The sequence below is a fragment of the Mesoplodon bidens genome, assembly GCF_964165515.1.
Source record: "Mesoplodon bidens genome assembly, chromosome: 5".
In the NCBI taxonomy this organism is placed as follows: Eukaryota; Metazoa; Chordata; class Mammalia; order Artiodactyla; family Ziphiidae; genus Mesoplodon; species Mesoplodon bidens.
This window is the reverse complement of record NC_138161.1, coordinates 102,443,831-102,458,849: the sequence shown is the minus strand read 5'-3', so window position 1 is coordinate 102,458,849 and position 15,019 is coordinate 102,443,831. Positions and strand designations below refer to the sequence as shown.

Genomic DNA, 15,019 nt, shown 5'->3' with positions numbered 1-15,019 from the left:
AATGTCTATTTAGGTCTTCTGCCCATTTTTGGATTGGGTTGTTTGGTTTTTTGATATTGAGCTGCATGAGCTGTTTATATATTTTGGAGATTAATCCTTTGTCCGTTGATTCATTTGCAAATATTTTCTCCCATTCTGAGAGTTTTTTCATCTTGTTTATGGTTTCCTTTGCTGTGCAAAAGCTTTTAGGTTTCATCAGGTCCCGTTTATTTATTTTTGTTTTTATTTCCATTTCTCTAGGAGGTGGGTCAAAAAAGATCTTGCTGTGATTTATTGTCAAACTGTGCTCTGCCTATGTTTTCCTCTAAGAGTTTTATGGTGTCCGGTAAAGACCTTCACTTCTGCATTTATCCTCTGGGGGGCAGCAGTTCCCCGTAAAGGAGGAAAGATAACCCTGGGAAAGGTGAGGGCCACTGGCAGTCATTCATTTCGTTTCTCATTTTTCCTGGCAGTGAGGGAAAACTTGCTTCTTACTGGGGCTGGACGCTCACAAAAAAATCCTCACTCACCTAAATAAGATTTAAGCTGAATCACCTCTCAAATGTAGAAACACTTATTCAGAAAGGACTATTCTGAGTCAGCTACTCACAGATGGGTCTCCACCTATTTTATGGATCCACCTTTTGTAATACCAGTACAGTAACAGCAACAACAAATACCATACTTACTGAATTTTCTTACTCACTAAGTTTTTCAGCAGTGTATCATTATTAAAAGTTATTCATATATTTATCACAATTATGAAGGAACTTATGAAAATCAACTCTAAGGGCATAAAAATGGTCATATTTGTTGAATGAATAATAGAGATTATATGTTATTTTTACAGCATGATTTCCTTTCTGGAATACACCTACCTACAGGCATTTTGAGAAAATATTTCTGGAAAGTCATAACGAAAATTTCAACAGTAGTTTCGTTTGGCTGGTGAGATTACAGGAGTTTTTATTTCCAGCTTTAACTTATTCTGTTTTCTAAATTTTCCATACTAAGCATTAAAGTATGTACTATAAAATAGTATATAAAATAAAGAATAGAGATATCATGAACCTTAGAGAAAAATTAATAGTGAAATTCAACATTTAAATGAATATTTAAAAGTGAATAGCCTCCATCTTAGTCCTACATTTTCCTGTTATATGTTCTGGCTTTTATTTATTAATATTTACCTAGCATATAGAACTAGCATAAAGTTGTTTGGGGGTAAATAAGATTTCGGAACTGAGTGGTAGTAGAAGTTCAAAACAGAGAAAAAATGCAGGAGAGAGGCATCTGCTCATTATTACTCTTGCAGGGCAACTGGGCAAAAGTCACTGCCCACGTCTTTTTCCTTCTACTCTTGGTCCATCAGTTCTAGATTTCCTCATTATAGGATTCTAGGATCTTGGAGGAGGATGGGCCACCCCTGTCATCCTGTCCCGCCCTCCTACCCAGCTCAGAGACTCTTCCCAGAATACCTTTAACTTCCTGGCCTCTTCAGCACCTCCAGAAACGTGGAGCTCAGTACTTTTACCTGAAATGCTTTCCTCCTTTCTCTGCCTGAAGCACTTCTACTCATCATTCAATATTCAAATCAGGTGCTCAGTTTCTCTGAGGCCCATGTGGCACAGTCATTGGCACTTCTGAGTGTGGACTCTGGGATCAGAAAGACCTGGGTTCAATCCTGCCTCTTCTCCTAACACTTGCTGTATGATATTAGCCAATTTATCTCACCTCTCTGAGCCTCGGTTTTCTTACCTGTAAAATGGGGTTCACAGATGTGGTCATGTGTATGGGCTCTTCATGTGGCATCCAGTACATAGCAAGCAAGTAATAAATGGTAACTGCTACCACTAACATCAGTGGTTTCAACGCTGACCTGCAGATTAAAATCACCTGCAGAGCTTTTAAAACATGATTTAATAGGCCTGGGCTGATGCTCCTAGCAAAGCGTGCATTCTTTGAAAGTTGCCCAAGTGATTCTAATGTATAGCCTGCCAGGTGGGGAACTGTTACACCAGCAGTTTTGAAAGTATGGTACCTGGACCAACAGCACCAGGGAAACTGTTAGAAACTCAAATTCCAGGGCCCCCTAGTAGACCTACCAAATGAGAAACTCTGGAAGTGAGCCCCAGCAATCTGGGTTTTAACAAGCCTTCCAGGAGATTCTGAGGCATGCTAACATTTGTGAACCACTGCACTAGACTGTAAGCTAAGTAAAGGCAAGAACTGTTTGTCTTGTTCAATGCCGTACATATTCTTAGGGCTTGACACTGTGCCATACACAAATTCAGTTTAGTTCAATCAAGAAATGTTGGGACTTCCCTGGCGGTCCAGTGGTTATGACTCCATGCTTCCACAGAAGGGGCCTGGATTCAATCTCTGGTTGGGGAATTAAGATCCTGCAAGCTGCATGGTGCGGGCAAAAAAAACAGAAAGAAAAAAAAAAGAGAGCTTCCTTGATGACGCAGTGGTTAAGAATCCACCTGCCAATGCAGGAGACACGGGTTCGAGCCCTGGTACGAGAAGATACCACATGCCGCGGAGCAACTAAGCCCGTGAGCCACAACTACTGAGCCCACGTGCCACAACTACTGAAGCCCACACATCTAGAGCCTGTGCTCCACGACAAGAGAAGCCATCGCAATGAGAAGCCCCTGCACCGCAATGAAGAGTAGCCCCCGCTGGCCACAACTAGAGAAAGCCAGTGCGCAGCAATGAAGACCCAACGCAGCCAAAACTAAAAATAAATAAATAAATATTTTTTAAAAAAAAGAAAGAAAGAAAAGAAATGAAGAACTGTCGATTGAGCACTAGTTTTCTTTAAGGCATTGTGCCTGGTCATGGGGATACGATGCTGTACAAGACAGGTGCTCGTCCTCAGGTTGCTTGCAGCCTCTCAGACTCAACTCTTCTTCCTGCTCTCACTGCTCCTTAAGCACCTACCGTTGTAAACTTCATGCTGATTTATATATATTTTTTATATGTCTGTGTCCCCCATGAAACTGATCTCCTCAGGGCAGGAACAGACTGTACTCATTTCCTAGGAGATGCCCAAAAGCAGTTACATTGCTGGGCCTGGCTCAGCATTTAAGACCAATGGAATGTGTTCCCCTAATGAAAAATGATGGAGGGAAAAGGCTGGTGTGTCAGTCAAGGTTTGATCAGGGAAGCAGAACCACTGTGAGGATTATGGTAGAAAAGATTTACCTTAGAAATTAGACTTTACACCATTGTGGGAGAGACTAGGGAAGTAAGATCCAGGAAAGAGGAGTTGTAGGATCAGAGAAAAGTTACAAATCAGCCTTGGGTCCTTTTTTAATTTTTTAAGTTTTATTTTATATTGGAGTCTAGTTGATTAACAATGTTGTGTTAGTTTCAGGTGTACAGCAAAGTGATTCAGTTATATATATATATATATATATATGTATCTATTCTTTTTCAAATTCTTTTCCCATTTAAGTTATTACAGAATATTGAGCAGAGTTCCCTGTGCTATACAGAGGCATTGGTGCTTTCAAGAAAGCTGGAGTTTTTAGGGAAATCTGCACAAGCACATCCAGCTGCCAGAAGGACAGCGGACAGTTAGTGAGAAATCTGCGGAAGGCTGTTGTCCTGGTGGGCCTTGTGTGGCTGGAGGTCCACAAGGCCGGTAGTGAGAGGGGGGGTCACATACAAAACAGGGAGGATGAGGACAGGCAGGGGCTCTCAGCTCTTCTGCGTCTTACTCCACGCCTTTCGGGAGTAGCAGCTCTTTCATTTTCTGTCACGTATCAGTTTCTCCAATGAACAACTCTAGCCTAGAGCCACATAGCAGAGGGGCTTCTTTTATAATTCCTATTTAGCCAAATTGACATAGTACTAAATCACCCAGATGGTACATATTACTTACCTAAAAACTGGTATTTATATTCTCTCCAGGAGCTACTGTTTTACCCTTTACTTATTTATTTATTTATTTATGCTCTGTGTGGCTTGCAGGATCTTAGTTCCCCGACCAGGGTTTGAACCCGGGCCCTCGGCAGTGAAAGTGCAGAGTCCTAACCACTGGACCACCAGTGAATTCCCAGCACCCATTTTTAATAGCCATGATAGAATAGTGTTATTCCTAGACACAGTAGGGTACCATCTCCAAATGCCATACAGAGAAAATAAAAGGCAGGAGAGCTGTTATAACAAAGGTTTGTTGCTAGATTCGGGTTTCTAGTTCAGTAGTAGAAATAGAAGTTAAGGTTATTTTCAGAGAATAATTTCTTTCTTTTATGTTCTTTTTGATACAAGCATTCCTGAAATTGAAGGTTCCCACGTTTCTCACAAGCTTAGTCCATGCATATCTAATGCTACATCCCTGTTTATATGGCAGGTGCCACAGATACCAGAGAAAATGAAGTGATTTGAGGGGGGACATAGCAGTGTTTTACACTCCATTTGTATATCGATTTCATATGTATATTCAGCTACTGAAATATCTTAAATTATGACCATTGGGGTCAGTCTGTTTCTTTATGAGCTACTAGAAAGCACACACCCACTCCCCATTTCCTTGTTTGTGTTAATGGCATCACCATTCCCTTAGATCCTGAGACTGGAAAACATTTTGCCATCTTTGATTTATTCCTGTCCTTCATTCTTCATTCTCAGTAAGTAATGTGTTCATAAGTCTTTGAAATGCCATATATACCCATCTTGTACTCTCCATTCTTATTGTGACAATCCTAGTGTATATAATACTTACACTCATCTGTCTGTCCATCCATCCATCCACCCATCCAGGCATCCATCAGTCCCTTATGAGTTTCATAACCCTACTTTCAAAAATATTTGAGTTAATAAAGTAGAACAATGTAACACCGGATAATTAAGATTAAAAAGAGAACAGAGAGGGCCTAAATCAAATGGAGGTATTAAAATCAATGGAGAACTTTTGAAAAATACTGATACTCAGGACTATTCCCAGAGATTTGGATTCACATGGTCTAGAGTTCCCTAGGTGATTCTAATGTGCAGCAAAGGTTGAGAACCTGTGGAATTGGAAATAGGGAGTAGTTATTACTGGCCACTTGATCTGAGCTGATTACAACATTTGAATACTGAGTATGGCTGCAAAGGCAAGAAGGAATATATGCTGTGTTAGACACATCCCATTGTCTGACAAAACATTTTTTCCCCCACGGAGTTAAGCTCTAAAGGGAATATGTTGTGTATGTCTTAGTAATGTAATAATAGCTATTCTTTATTGTGTGCTTTCCATGTGCCAAGCATTATGCCAATTAAAGGGATTATCTCTTTTAAGTCTCACAACACACCTATGATGTGAACATATTGTTAACCTAATATTTCAGATGAGGAAACTGGGGTTTTGAGATGTTAAATAAATTGCCAGCCTTAGGACTCAGGCTGTATAACTGCAGAAACCTGATTCTTAACCACTTCACTACTGCCTCTAAAATGAATATGCTGGGCAATGCCTCCAATGAAAGTTTTGCAAAAGACAGAATGGTGTTCAAATGGAGGTTCTTATAAAATAAAGGCTGAAGGCACATAATTTTTAAAAGCAATTTTGCAATGTGTTGAGACAGTATTTTATTTTTTGATCATCTAACATTATAGGGAGAGACACTGGAACTTCTGAAAGAGTGGAATGTTATACTTACTGGATCCTTGTAAGTCTTCTGATGGGAGCCTTAGAGAGGCCTGGCTTCTCCCACAAGGTAAAGGCACAGAGCACCAGCAGAGAGGGTGGAGCTTGAGTGCCGGACAGACTGGATGAGGTCAACAAGCATTGTCTTTTGGAACCAGGATTAGAAGCAGGAAGTGGAAGATGGGGTAAAAAGCCAATAAGGGCATCCCGCTTGAGGTGCTAAGACTAGACGAGGTGAAGAATCTGGGTTGGACTGGACAAGAGGAAATTCCTGCATTGAAAAGAAGCACAGGGCTTCCCTGGTGGCGAAGTGGTTGAGAGTCCGCCTGCCGATGCAGGGGACGCGGGTTCGTGCCCTGGTCCAGGAAGATCCCACATGCTGCGGAGCGGCTGGGCCCGTGAGCCATGGCCACTGAGCCTGCACGTCCGGAGCCTGTGCTCCGCAACGGGAGAGGCCACAACAGTGAGAGGTCCGCGTACCGCAAAAAAAAAAAAAAAAAAAAAAAAAAAAAGCACAAATGGATGAAGCTGTGTGGTTCCAGAGCCAAGGTCATGAACATGGGTGTGCCTTTGGCTTGGGAGTAGGCGGAGGGTGCAGATACTTCAGAAGGGTGAAAAGTAGGTGCTGGGTCTCAGGAAACTCATGATTATTTTATCTAACAAGGGTCTGAGGTGGAAATACTTCCTGTTGTCGAGTAAAGTGAGACCCGTAGACTTTGTATACCAGCCCTGAGTGGTCATTCTTCTGTTGAGATGTGATGGTCTGGAGATACCCAGAACACTGCCTTGAGTCCAGTCTTGTCTAATCTAATCAGTGCTCTCCAGAATCTTCAGCATAATGGGTTTTAAATGCTCTTTTAGCATGTCTTAGCTCAGGACATGTAAAAGGTACTCCACTGCCTAGTTCAATATAAACTCCCACTTGGTAGCACAGGAAACTATACTCAATATCTTGTAATAACCTATAATGAAAAGAATCTAAAAAAGAATATATATATATATGTATATATATACACACACACACACGTCAATTATTTGCTGTATACTTGAAACTAACACATTATAAATCAACTATATTTCAATAAAAAAATTTTTAAAAACCATCCCACTTGGGCTTCATTTTATCTTTCCAAGTTGGTCCCTCCATCTCTTCAGCATCTTCCTGTCACATTAGTCGGGTTCACTGCTCCACAAAGATCCTACTTGGATTAAATGTCTGTTTCATATGCTTTTGTCTAGGCTTCCCAAAGTGATTGTAAGCTCTTCAAGGGAAAGCATTTATGTCTTTTAAAATTTATTTCTCTTCTTTTGCCTTGAGGTTCCCATAGGCTGAATATGTGAACACAAGTCAACTTAAGATGAGTAGAAGCACCCGATCACCACACTCGTGCTCTGAGCACCCAGGGAACCCCAAAAATGTGATGAGCTGGCAGGTATTTAAACTAAGACTGACAAAAAAGAAGGCTTACGTCAATTTCTGTCATCTTACTGATGGCATCTTCAGCTTACTCTGTAATTCTTCTTTTTCTTTTAAAGACATAATGATTTTTTTTAATATATAAATTTATTTATTTATTTATTTATTTATTCTGCGTTGGCTCTTCTTTGCTGTGTGTGGGCTTCTCATTGTGGTGGCTTCTCGTTTTGGAGCACAGGCGCTAGGCGCGTGGGCTCAGTAGTTGTGGCTCGCGGGCTCTAGAGTGCAGGCTCAGTAGTTGTGGCTCGTGGGCTCTAGAGCTCAGGCTCAGTAGTTGTGGCGCACAGGCTTAGTTGCTCCGTGGCATGTGGGATCTTCCCGGACTAGGGCTTGAACCCGTGTCCCCTGCATTGGCAGGCGGATTCTTAACCATTGCGCCACCAGGGAAGTCCCTTACTCAGTAATTCTTTAAAATGATTGCACAGGTTTCTCTTTGTTGACTTTCTCTTCAATCTGGATAGTACAATGGAGTGGAATATTTTAAATAAAAGTTCAATATTAAAAAAATAATAAGTATTTCTTTTTTTCTCAGGACTGACTATGGTAAATAGCCAACGCCTGTGCTTGACTCCATTCTAGTTTACCATGAGCAGGACTCAGAACAGCACCAGCCACAATGAGATATTTCATAAAGGCTTTGGAGCGAAATAATAATCATCTCAGAATCAGAAATTATCTTGATGTGTTTTTTGTAATGACAACATTGATGATAAAGCCTCGTAATAATATGGTGTAAAGGCATTCAAGGTCTGAGTTTGAATGCCAGCTCTGTCGCATATTAACTCTGTGACCCTGGGCAGGGCTCCGTGAGCTACAGTTTCCTCATTGTAAAAGAAAGGTGATCACAGGGACCTCAGAGTGGTTGTGAGGACTAAGTTACACATGAAAAGGAGCATTCAATAAATACGTTTTGTTAGAGAAAATTTTAAATCTCTTATTTTATATTCTACTGGTTTTCTATTTTTTCCTTTACCCGGATCAGAAAGATAATTTTACATTTTCTTTTAACTTTTTTGAGACTTAATATTTTCTGATAATGAGAAGTTGGTAGACATCATATTAACAAAAGATTTTTTTTCTTTTTTGGTAATTACCTGGATCATAACAAATAATAATAAAACAAGACGAATTTCTCTCAGCTTTGGTCTGGGAATCAGGAGGAGGAGGAAGAAGGGAAAAAGAGAGTCCTTAGACTGGTGGTAGAAACATAACCCACTAACCCTTGATTGGGCACCCATGACGAGGTCTCTGTGGTGGGGAAGCCCCACCAAAGGGATCCTTTCTCGGTGAGCAAGAATGCTTTGGGGCTGGGCTGTGAGCTCCCAGGGCAGAGCCCTAGTGCCCACTCCCTGATCAGCTCGACTACTTTGCTGCAGGTTGGTTGTGACTGAAAGGAGACGACTGTGAATTAACTAGGAGGGGGAACATCAAGTCAGAACTTTATTTCACCCAGACACAGAGGGATAAAATGGCATTCTTCTCTATTTAAATTCTATCCCATCTTCTTGTCCTTCCACGCAGGGCTGCTGACAGAGGTTGTCGGGGCAACTGTGCCAGGTGTGGAGATTCTGCCCACCGGTCAACTGACCTCACTCTCAGATGCTGGCTCTGCCCCTGTCTCTTGAGGTCGGCCCTTGTACTCGCAAGACTTTATGTGCCTCTGTAAGTATAGTAAAACTCCATTAATCTGATGTTATCATGCAAAAAGAGAAAAGTGAAGCCACCAGTTGACAAGATGAGACTTTTTCCTGACATCATAGGTTCTTTATTTGCAAGTACAGATAATATTTGAAATGAAATAAAAACTCAGAGGCTCAAATGCATCCAATAGATTGAAGGAGCAGTGACACATGCATCCACAAGTGAGTGTAGCTGTATAAAGCCCTATCTGTTTCCCTAGGCAAAAGCACAGCAAGGGTTATAAAATATATGCCTCCTTCACATTATCAGGCAATTAAAGATAATCATATTATTCTCTTTTGCAAATTCCATACACTTCAATGTTGTAGCAAAAAAAATAATGCAATTATAAAGTGAGGCTAGAGAGGAATTTCTCATAAAATTCCTGTAAGTATAGTAAACAAAATTTACGTCACATCTCGTGATATTCCCTTATCAATCCTTAAAAAAAGATTTCCTTAAGCAGACCTGCCTTTGTATTACTTTTTCTGCTTTCCATCCTTATCATTAAACTCAGAGCTACTGAACACTAAGGATTACTCAATCTAGCCCTGGCAACATATAAACAAACAGAAAACTCCTATTTGAAAGCGCTGTTGCAAAGCACAGTTAATGGGTAAACAGAAATTACTGACTTATAAGAAACACTCTCACCCAGAAGGAGAATTATCAGAATAGCTTTGTCAAGTGGGAGTAACTGTTTAATATAACTAGCCCATTTTGGAAACAGAAAGTCAATTAATTTACTTTCTCTCTCCTGCCTTTGGCCAGTCTGTCTTTCTCTCTTGTCCCTCTTTGACCTCTGGAGGATTTTATTATTTTTTTTCCCCATTAAGAAGTTCAGCATTCAGTCTCTTGACTTCCCTTATTTTCACATGTGGTCAGGGCACAGATGTCACAGTTTATTCAAAATGTCAAGAATCTTTGTATGAAAATTGATGACGTACGTTTTAAGGTACACATTCGTTATCAGAAAAGCAAATTGCAGTAGGCCACAAGTCACATTAGTTTGTCCATTTTCTGTGCTAGTTGAGAAAACTTGTGAGGAAGACTCAGAAAGGAGTTTGAATTCTGTGCACAGCTTTATGTCGTCCGTAGAGATTGGTGGTGTCCCCATTAGGAGTCTCACCATTTCTCTCTAGGCTGTTCTGAACGTTCATGGTCTTAGTTGTATTATATCAGGATATTTGGACAATGGGGAGAGGGGATGATGAGATGTTAAAGAAATACCCGTGGCTGCATAAATCAATAAAGAGCATCAGAGAGACTGAAATCATGAAATTCTTTCATTTCTACAGTTGGATTCACTCTATTAACTGGCTTCCAGGGGCGCCCAGGACATTTGGGGGAAGTTGTTTCCGGAAAATCTGGAATCAATTTAAATGCAAGGCTATTTGGCTCTATCTGGATGTCAGGGATCCAATCATCATCACTCTCTGTGGGAGGTGGTAGTGTATTAGGCATCACACTTGCAAGGAGATCTGAGTCCTGAAAGTCAGGAAAGGTATTGGCTACACCTGGCTGGGCTAGGGAAGGGAGGGGTGTTGGCCCTTCTGTCTTCTTTTGTATCTGTGAAGAAGAGGTAGTATTGTCTTCATAAAAATTTGCCGAATACTCTGTTCTCCAACCATTTTGCTTTCCATTGTTTTTTCCTTTATTTTTATGTTTTCTGTGGCCATGACCATGCTTATGTCCATGGGCTAGGCCATGTCCCCTTTGATGTCCATGACCCCTTTGGTGCCCATGGCCAAGACCATGACCCCTTTGGTGCCCATGGCCAAGATCATGACCCCTTCGGTGTCCATGGCCTTGGTCATGTTCATGTTTATGACCATGGCTAAGGCCATGTTTTATTTGTTTTCCATGGCCCCAGCCATGCCCATGAGTGGGTCCTTGTTCTTTTCCTGAATCCCGCTCTTCATCTTGTACAGGTGCCAGGAAAGTGTGGGGTGGACTTACGATTGTTCCTTCTTTAATTTTCTCCACTTGTACTGATCGGAAAGGTGAAAAACCTGGAGGCCTTTTCATCAGTGAGGTCTAAACAGGAGATATTAAGATGAATGCATTACTGTGAAAACCACATTATCAAAGAAGAAAGAAGGAACAGGGACCTGGCAATGTTATCTCAGTTTACAGTGGGTCATGTCTTTGCCAGATTTTAAGTACTATATTATAATAATAATCCAAAAAGGATGAAAATGGATAACATTTTTTCCTTTTTGGATTGATTTTATAATTTGTAGATATTGATTATTTTTCTTAATAATACTCTAAACTAGAGAATTTTTTATTTATCTGGAAAAACTGGATGGTTAACTATATAATCTCTAGGGTACTTTCTAAGCCTATCATTCTGTAAAGCCATGGCACATTACTTATTAGTTGATGCTATTTCTATTAGCACAATTACTGCTTTTATCCAAAAAGAATGGAATACATAGGCAGCATATACCACAATCACTCTGTTGAATTGAAACACATTAGAATATATATGTTCATAAGCTTGAAACACAGCCTTTGTATAATGTTTGTATTAGAGTATATACATACCTACACATGGCAAAAACCTAAATGAGAACAAAGGGAGAGGAGGCAACTTGCATTGAAGATACGGATTTGTGGATTGTTTCTACCTACACTTTCACTACCTATAAGGACGTGGCAGTCAGAGGCACTGTTTGGTGATGCAAAGAGCATGGTCTTTGAAGTCAAACAAGCCAGACCCTATTAGTTACCAGCATCATGGTGAACAGCGTGGGCTCTGATTTGACCTAGATTTGAATCCGAGCACCACTAGCTTCACTTTCCTCATATGTAAAATAGGAATGATAAAAGCACCTGCCTCATAGAGTTGTCAGGAGGAACATATGTGTCAGGTCCTCAGTACAGTGCCTGGGAGGGAGGAAGCACTTGAGAACGTTATTATTCACTTTAGGACTTTAGCATCTTTGTAATTTTTAGTGTCTCAACCTTGACAGGGAGGGAAGTATTACTTACCTCCCAGGGTTCTTTTAAGAATTAAAAAAATGATGCAAACTAATGCTTCTCAAACTTGAATATGGGTATGACTCCCTTGGTGACTGTGTTAAAATGCAGCTTTTGATTCAGGAAATGTGGAATGGAGTATGAGACCTGCGTTTCTCCCAAGCTCCTTGGATGTGCTTCACTAAGAGAGCCTGTGGACCCATGGGGCACTGACAGTGTCTGAGAAGTGATTAAGAGGACTGCTGCTCTCCTTTCTAGTCATAAAAAAAAAAGAGATCAGGACAGAAATGTGAGAGTTCTCCCCATTTTAAAAAGATAGTCTCCCAATTCACTTAAATAGTGGTTCATTTTCAACCCCAAAATATGATTTTTCAGAATGAGCATAACTAACCCAAACCAACTGTAATTAGAATCATACCTGTCCAAGTGATTGACAGTTGACAGTAGGGTAAATTTTTTTCTCCCAAGGTACCACATAAACATCAGCTTTACATTTTAGAATTAGCTATCCACGAAAACAGAAGCCAAAAGAGAGAACAATGTTATTCATGAGATACATAAACAAGCACAAAACATCATATAGGTTTCCAGGGAATAAGTAAGATGGTTGCATTACTACTCACACTATGTTTATTGATCTCACAACTTTTGGTCAACTCTTCATTACTTTCCTTAGAACATGTGGTTTCCCTGGCCGTGAACACAATAGAGTATTTTTTTCCAGCTACCACCTGGAAAATGAATTAGTACAAAATAGGAGCTTAATTAACACTGTGTAATAAATCATATATTTTACCATAAGGGCTTTTAGGGAAGAATATTGAAATTTTAATTATACATTGACCAAATGAGAGCTACACTCAAAAAGCACAAATATTTGACAACAAAACTTTGTTTGTATGCATGTTAAAATATTTGGCTATTGGTTGGGCTCATTTCCTTTTCTAAACGGGAAAAGAAAACCAGGCTATAATTTTTATTTTTATATTTTTCTGAGTTTTATTGTTTAGCAGCTGCAAAATTCACTAGTAATTCTAAGCCTCAAGTCATAATATATAGACTCTAAGAAGAGTAGGAAGTAAAACTTAAACATTTCCTTTAAACACAAACTTATTGTCCTGCCAAGTCTTGAATCAGAGAAATACTGAGTTAGTACCACTATAGAAATTATGTGTATTAAATTATGTGAATAGGAAAATTATTTGGATTTCTAGCTTGCTTCTCTGAGTTTTTTAATATTAAGAAATTATTTTAACCTCTAGCACTCTAGCAATATTTTTAATCTTTATACAATGTTGTCTTCTGTTAACATTTGTGGCCCAATTTTTTCCTTTTTTTTTTTGGCCTAGAAGAGGCACAGTTTATTTATTTAAAAAGTAAAAATCATTGTGTGTGTGTGTGTTTTTTTTAATACACTGACTTCAACAAAATCCCAAGCACAGTTTTTTTTAAAGCCTTACAGCCTTTATATACTTGAAAAACACACTTTATAAAATATCTTAAAATTATATATATAAATTTAAAAGTTAGGGACTTCCCTGGTGGCGCAGTGGTTAAGAATCTGCCTGCCAGGGCAGGGGACATGGGTTCGATCCCTGATCTGGGAAGATTCCCACATGCCGTGGAGCAACTAAGCCCATGTGCCACAACTACTGAAGCCCATGTGCCTACAGCCCGTGCTCTTCAACAAGAGAAGCCACCACAATGAGAAGCCCATGCACCGCAACAGAGACCCAACACAACCCCCCCCACCACCAAAAAAAAAGTTAGTTGATATGGCTCAATTTTCAGGCTAAGTTATTCAGTATTTCATTCTAGGATTTAAATGTGTGTGTGTGTGTGTGTGTGTGTGTGTGTGTGTGTGTGTGTGTGTCACGGACTGAATGTATCCCTCCCAAATGCATATATTGAAGGCCTAACCTCCAAGGTGATGGTATTAGAAAGTGGAGCCTTTGGTAGGCAGCTAGGTTTAGATAAAGTCATGATGGTGGGGCCCCCATGATGGGATTAGTGACCTTATAAGAGAGAGACTAGACCCCGTTCTCTCTCTGAAATATGAGGACACAGTGAGAAGGCAGCCATCTGCAAGCCAAGAAGACAGTCCTCACCAGGGAAACAAACTGGCTGGTTTTTGGACTTTCCAGCCTCTGGAACTGTAAGAAATAAACTGCTGTTGTTTGTCACCTAGTCTATGGTATTTTGTTATGGCCGCCTCAGCAGGCTAACACTGTGTGTGTGTGTGTGTTTAATATTAAGTAGTTATCAAAAAGAATATATCACATATATCTGTTGGCCTGGAGCGTTGACCATTATTGAAAAAATAAAGTTATAGGATGATAGTATAATCCCATTTTTGTAAAAGCAAATCATAACAGTCTTTCCGATCTCTTTATGTTTTTTAAAAGCATGGAGAAATTATTGTGGGAGGAGGATGAGGAGAGCAAAGAGTCACAGGAAGAACTAAACTCCTCCTCTACACTTTCTGGCATCATTTTGCTAGGTAAGCACAGTTAAATTTTTAGGACAAATTTAATAATTACCTTTTAAAACTCCAGATATGTATAAGTTGGGCAGGAAGGTTTGAAAAGTGTTTTAGAGTCTATACTTAGGTGATCATGAATTTTGTTGCTTATTTCAGAGTATACTTTAATCCATTTTGTTTGACATTACAGTTGATCAATGTGATGTCACCTAAGAAATCTGACAATATATGACACAAACTGCAGCTGTTGGCTCAACACTATTCCGGGTCCAGAGGGGAGGAATAAAGTAGACCTTCTGTTCGAGGGCCTCAAGATTGCATCCATATTGCTTATATGCTTATATGCTTCTGATATGCTTATCAGAAGTCTTCCCTGTTTAAGCCCATCCTGCCCAAGTTTTGTTTTTAAGGCAGAGAACACTATGTAGCAATGTAAGTTCCAAATGCATTAAAACATTTAAATTAAAGAAATAAGCTAGAAAGATATAAAAAACATTCATCAGTTCTCAGGATGATGAAGGCTTTTTGTAGGTGAAAAGCAGAGGAAGGAACCAGGAGGAAGGGAAAAATGTCTAAATTTGACTAGACAAAAATGAAAACTGATTCTCAAAAGTCACCATAAGTAAAGTAAAAAGGGTAAACTGGGAAGAATATGATGTAGGGTCAATGTGACCAATATTTAGTGTTGGTCATAGAAAGCCCAACACTAAAAAACTGGACAAAGGACATGACCAGATCTTTTGGAGAAGTTAAAATTGTCATTAATCCTGAAAAA

The 15,019-nt window shown here is 39.8% G+C and overlaps 2 protein-coding genes across 3 annotated transcripts in view; one reads left to right on the top strand and one right to left on the bottom strand.

Annotated features, from left to right (window-relative positions):
* RFC4 (replication factor C subunit 4) overlaps nucleotides 1-15,019 on the top strand; it is a 243,151-nt gene that overhangs the window by 36,948 nt on the left and 191,184 nt on the right. The gene's annotated exons all lie outside the window — the stretch shown is intronic.
* The window catches only part of KNG1 (kininogen 1), a 28,108-nt gene continuing 21,594 nt past the window's right edge, over nucleotides 8,506-15,019 (bottom strand). Inside the window, exons 8-11 of one of the 2 annotated variants that reach the window (XM_081234322.1) lie at nucleotides 12,386-12,493; nucleotides 12,181-12,267; nucleotides 10,737-10,814; nucleotides 8,506-8,757 (exon numbers count right to left, since the gene is read on the bottom strand). In XM_081234322.1, the coding sequence (XP_081090448.1) occupies nucleotides 8,677-8,757; nucleotides 10,737-10,814; nucleotides 12,181-12,267; nucleotides 12,386-12,493 (354 nt within the window). In that variant the 3' untranslated portion in view covers nucleotides 8,506-8,676. Of the gene's footprint in view, nucleotides 8,758-8,828; nucleotides 10,815-12,180; nucleotides 12,268-12,385; nucleotides 12,494-15,019 lie in introns of those variants that run through there. The other variant, XM_081234321.1, reaches the window with a different exon arrangement.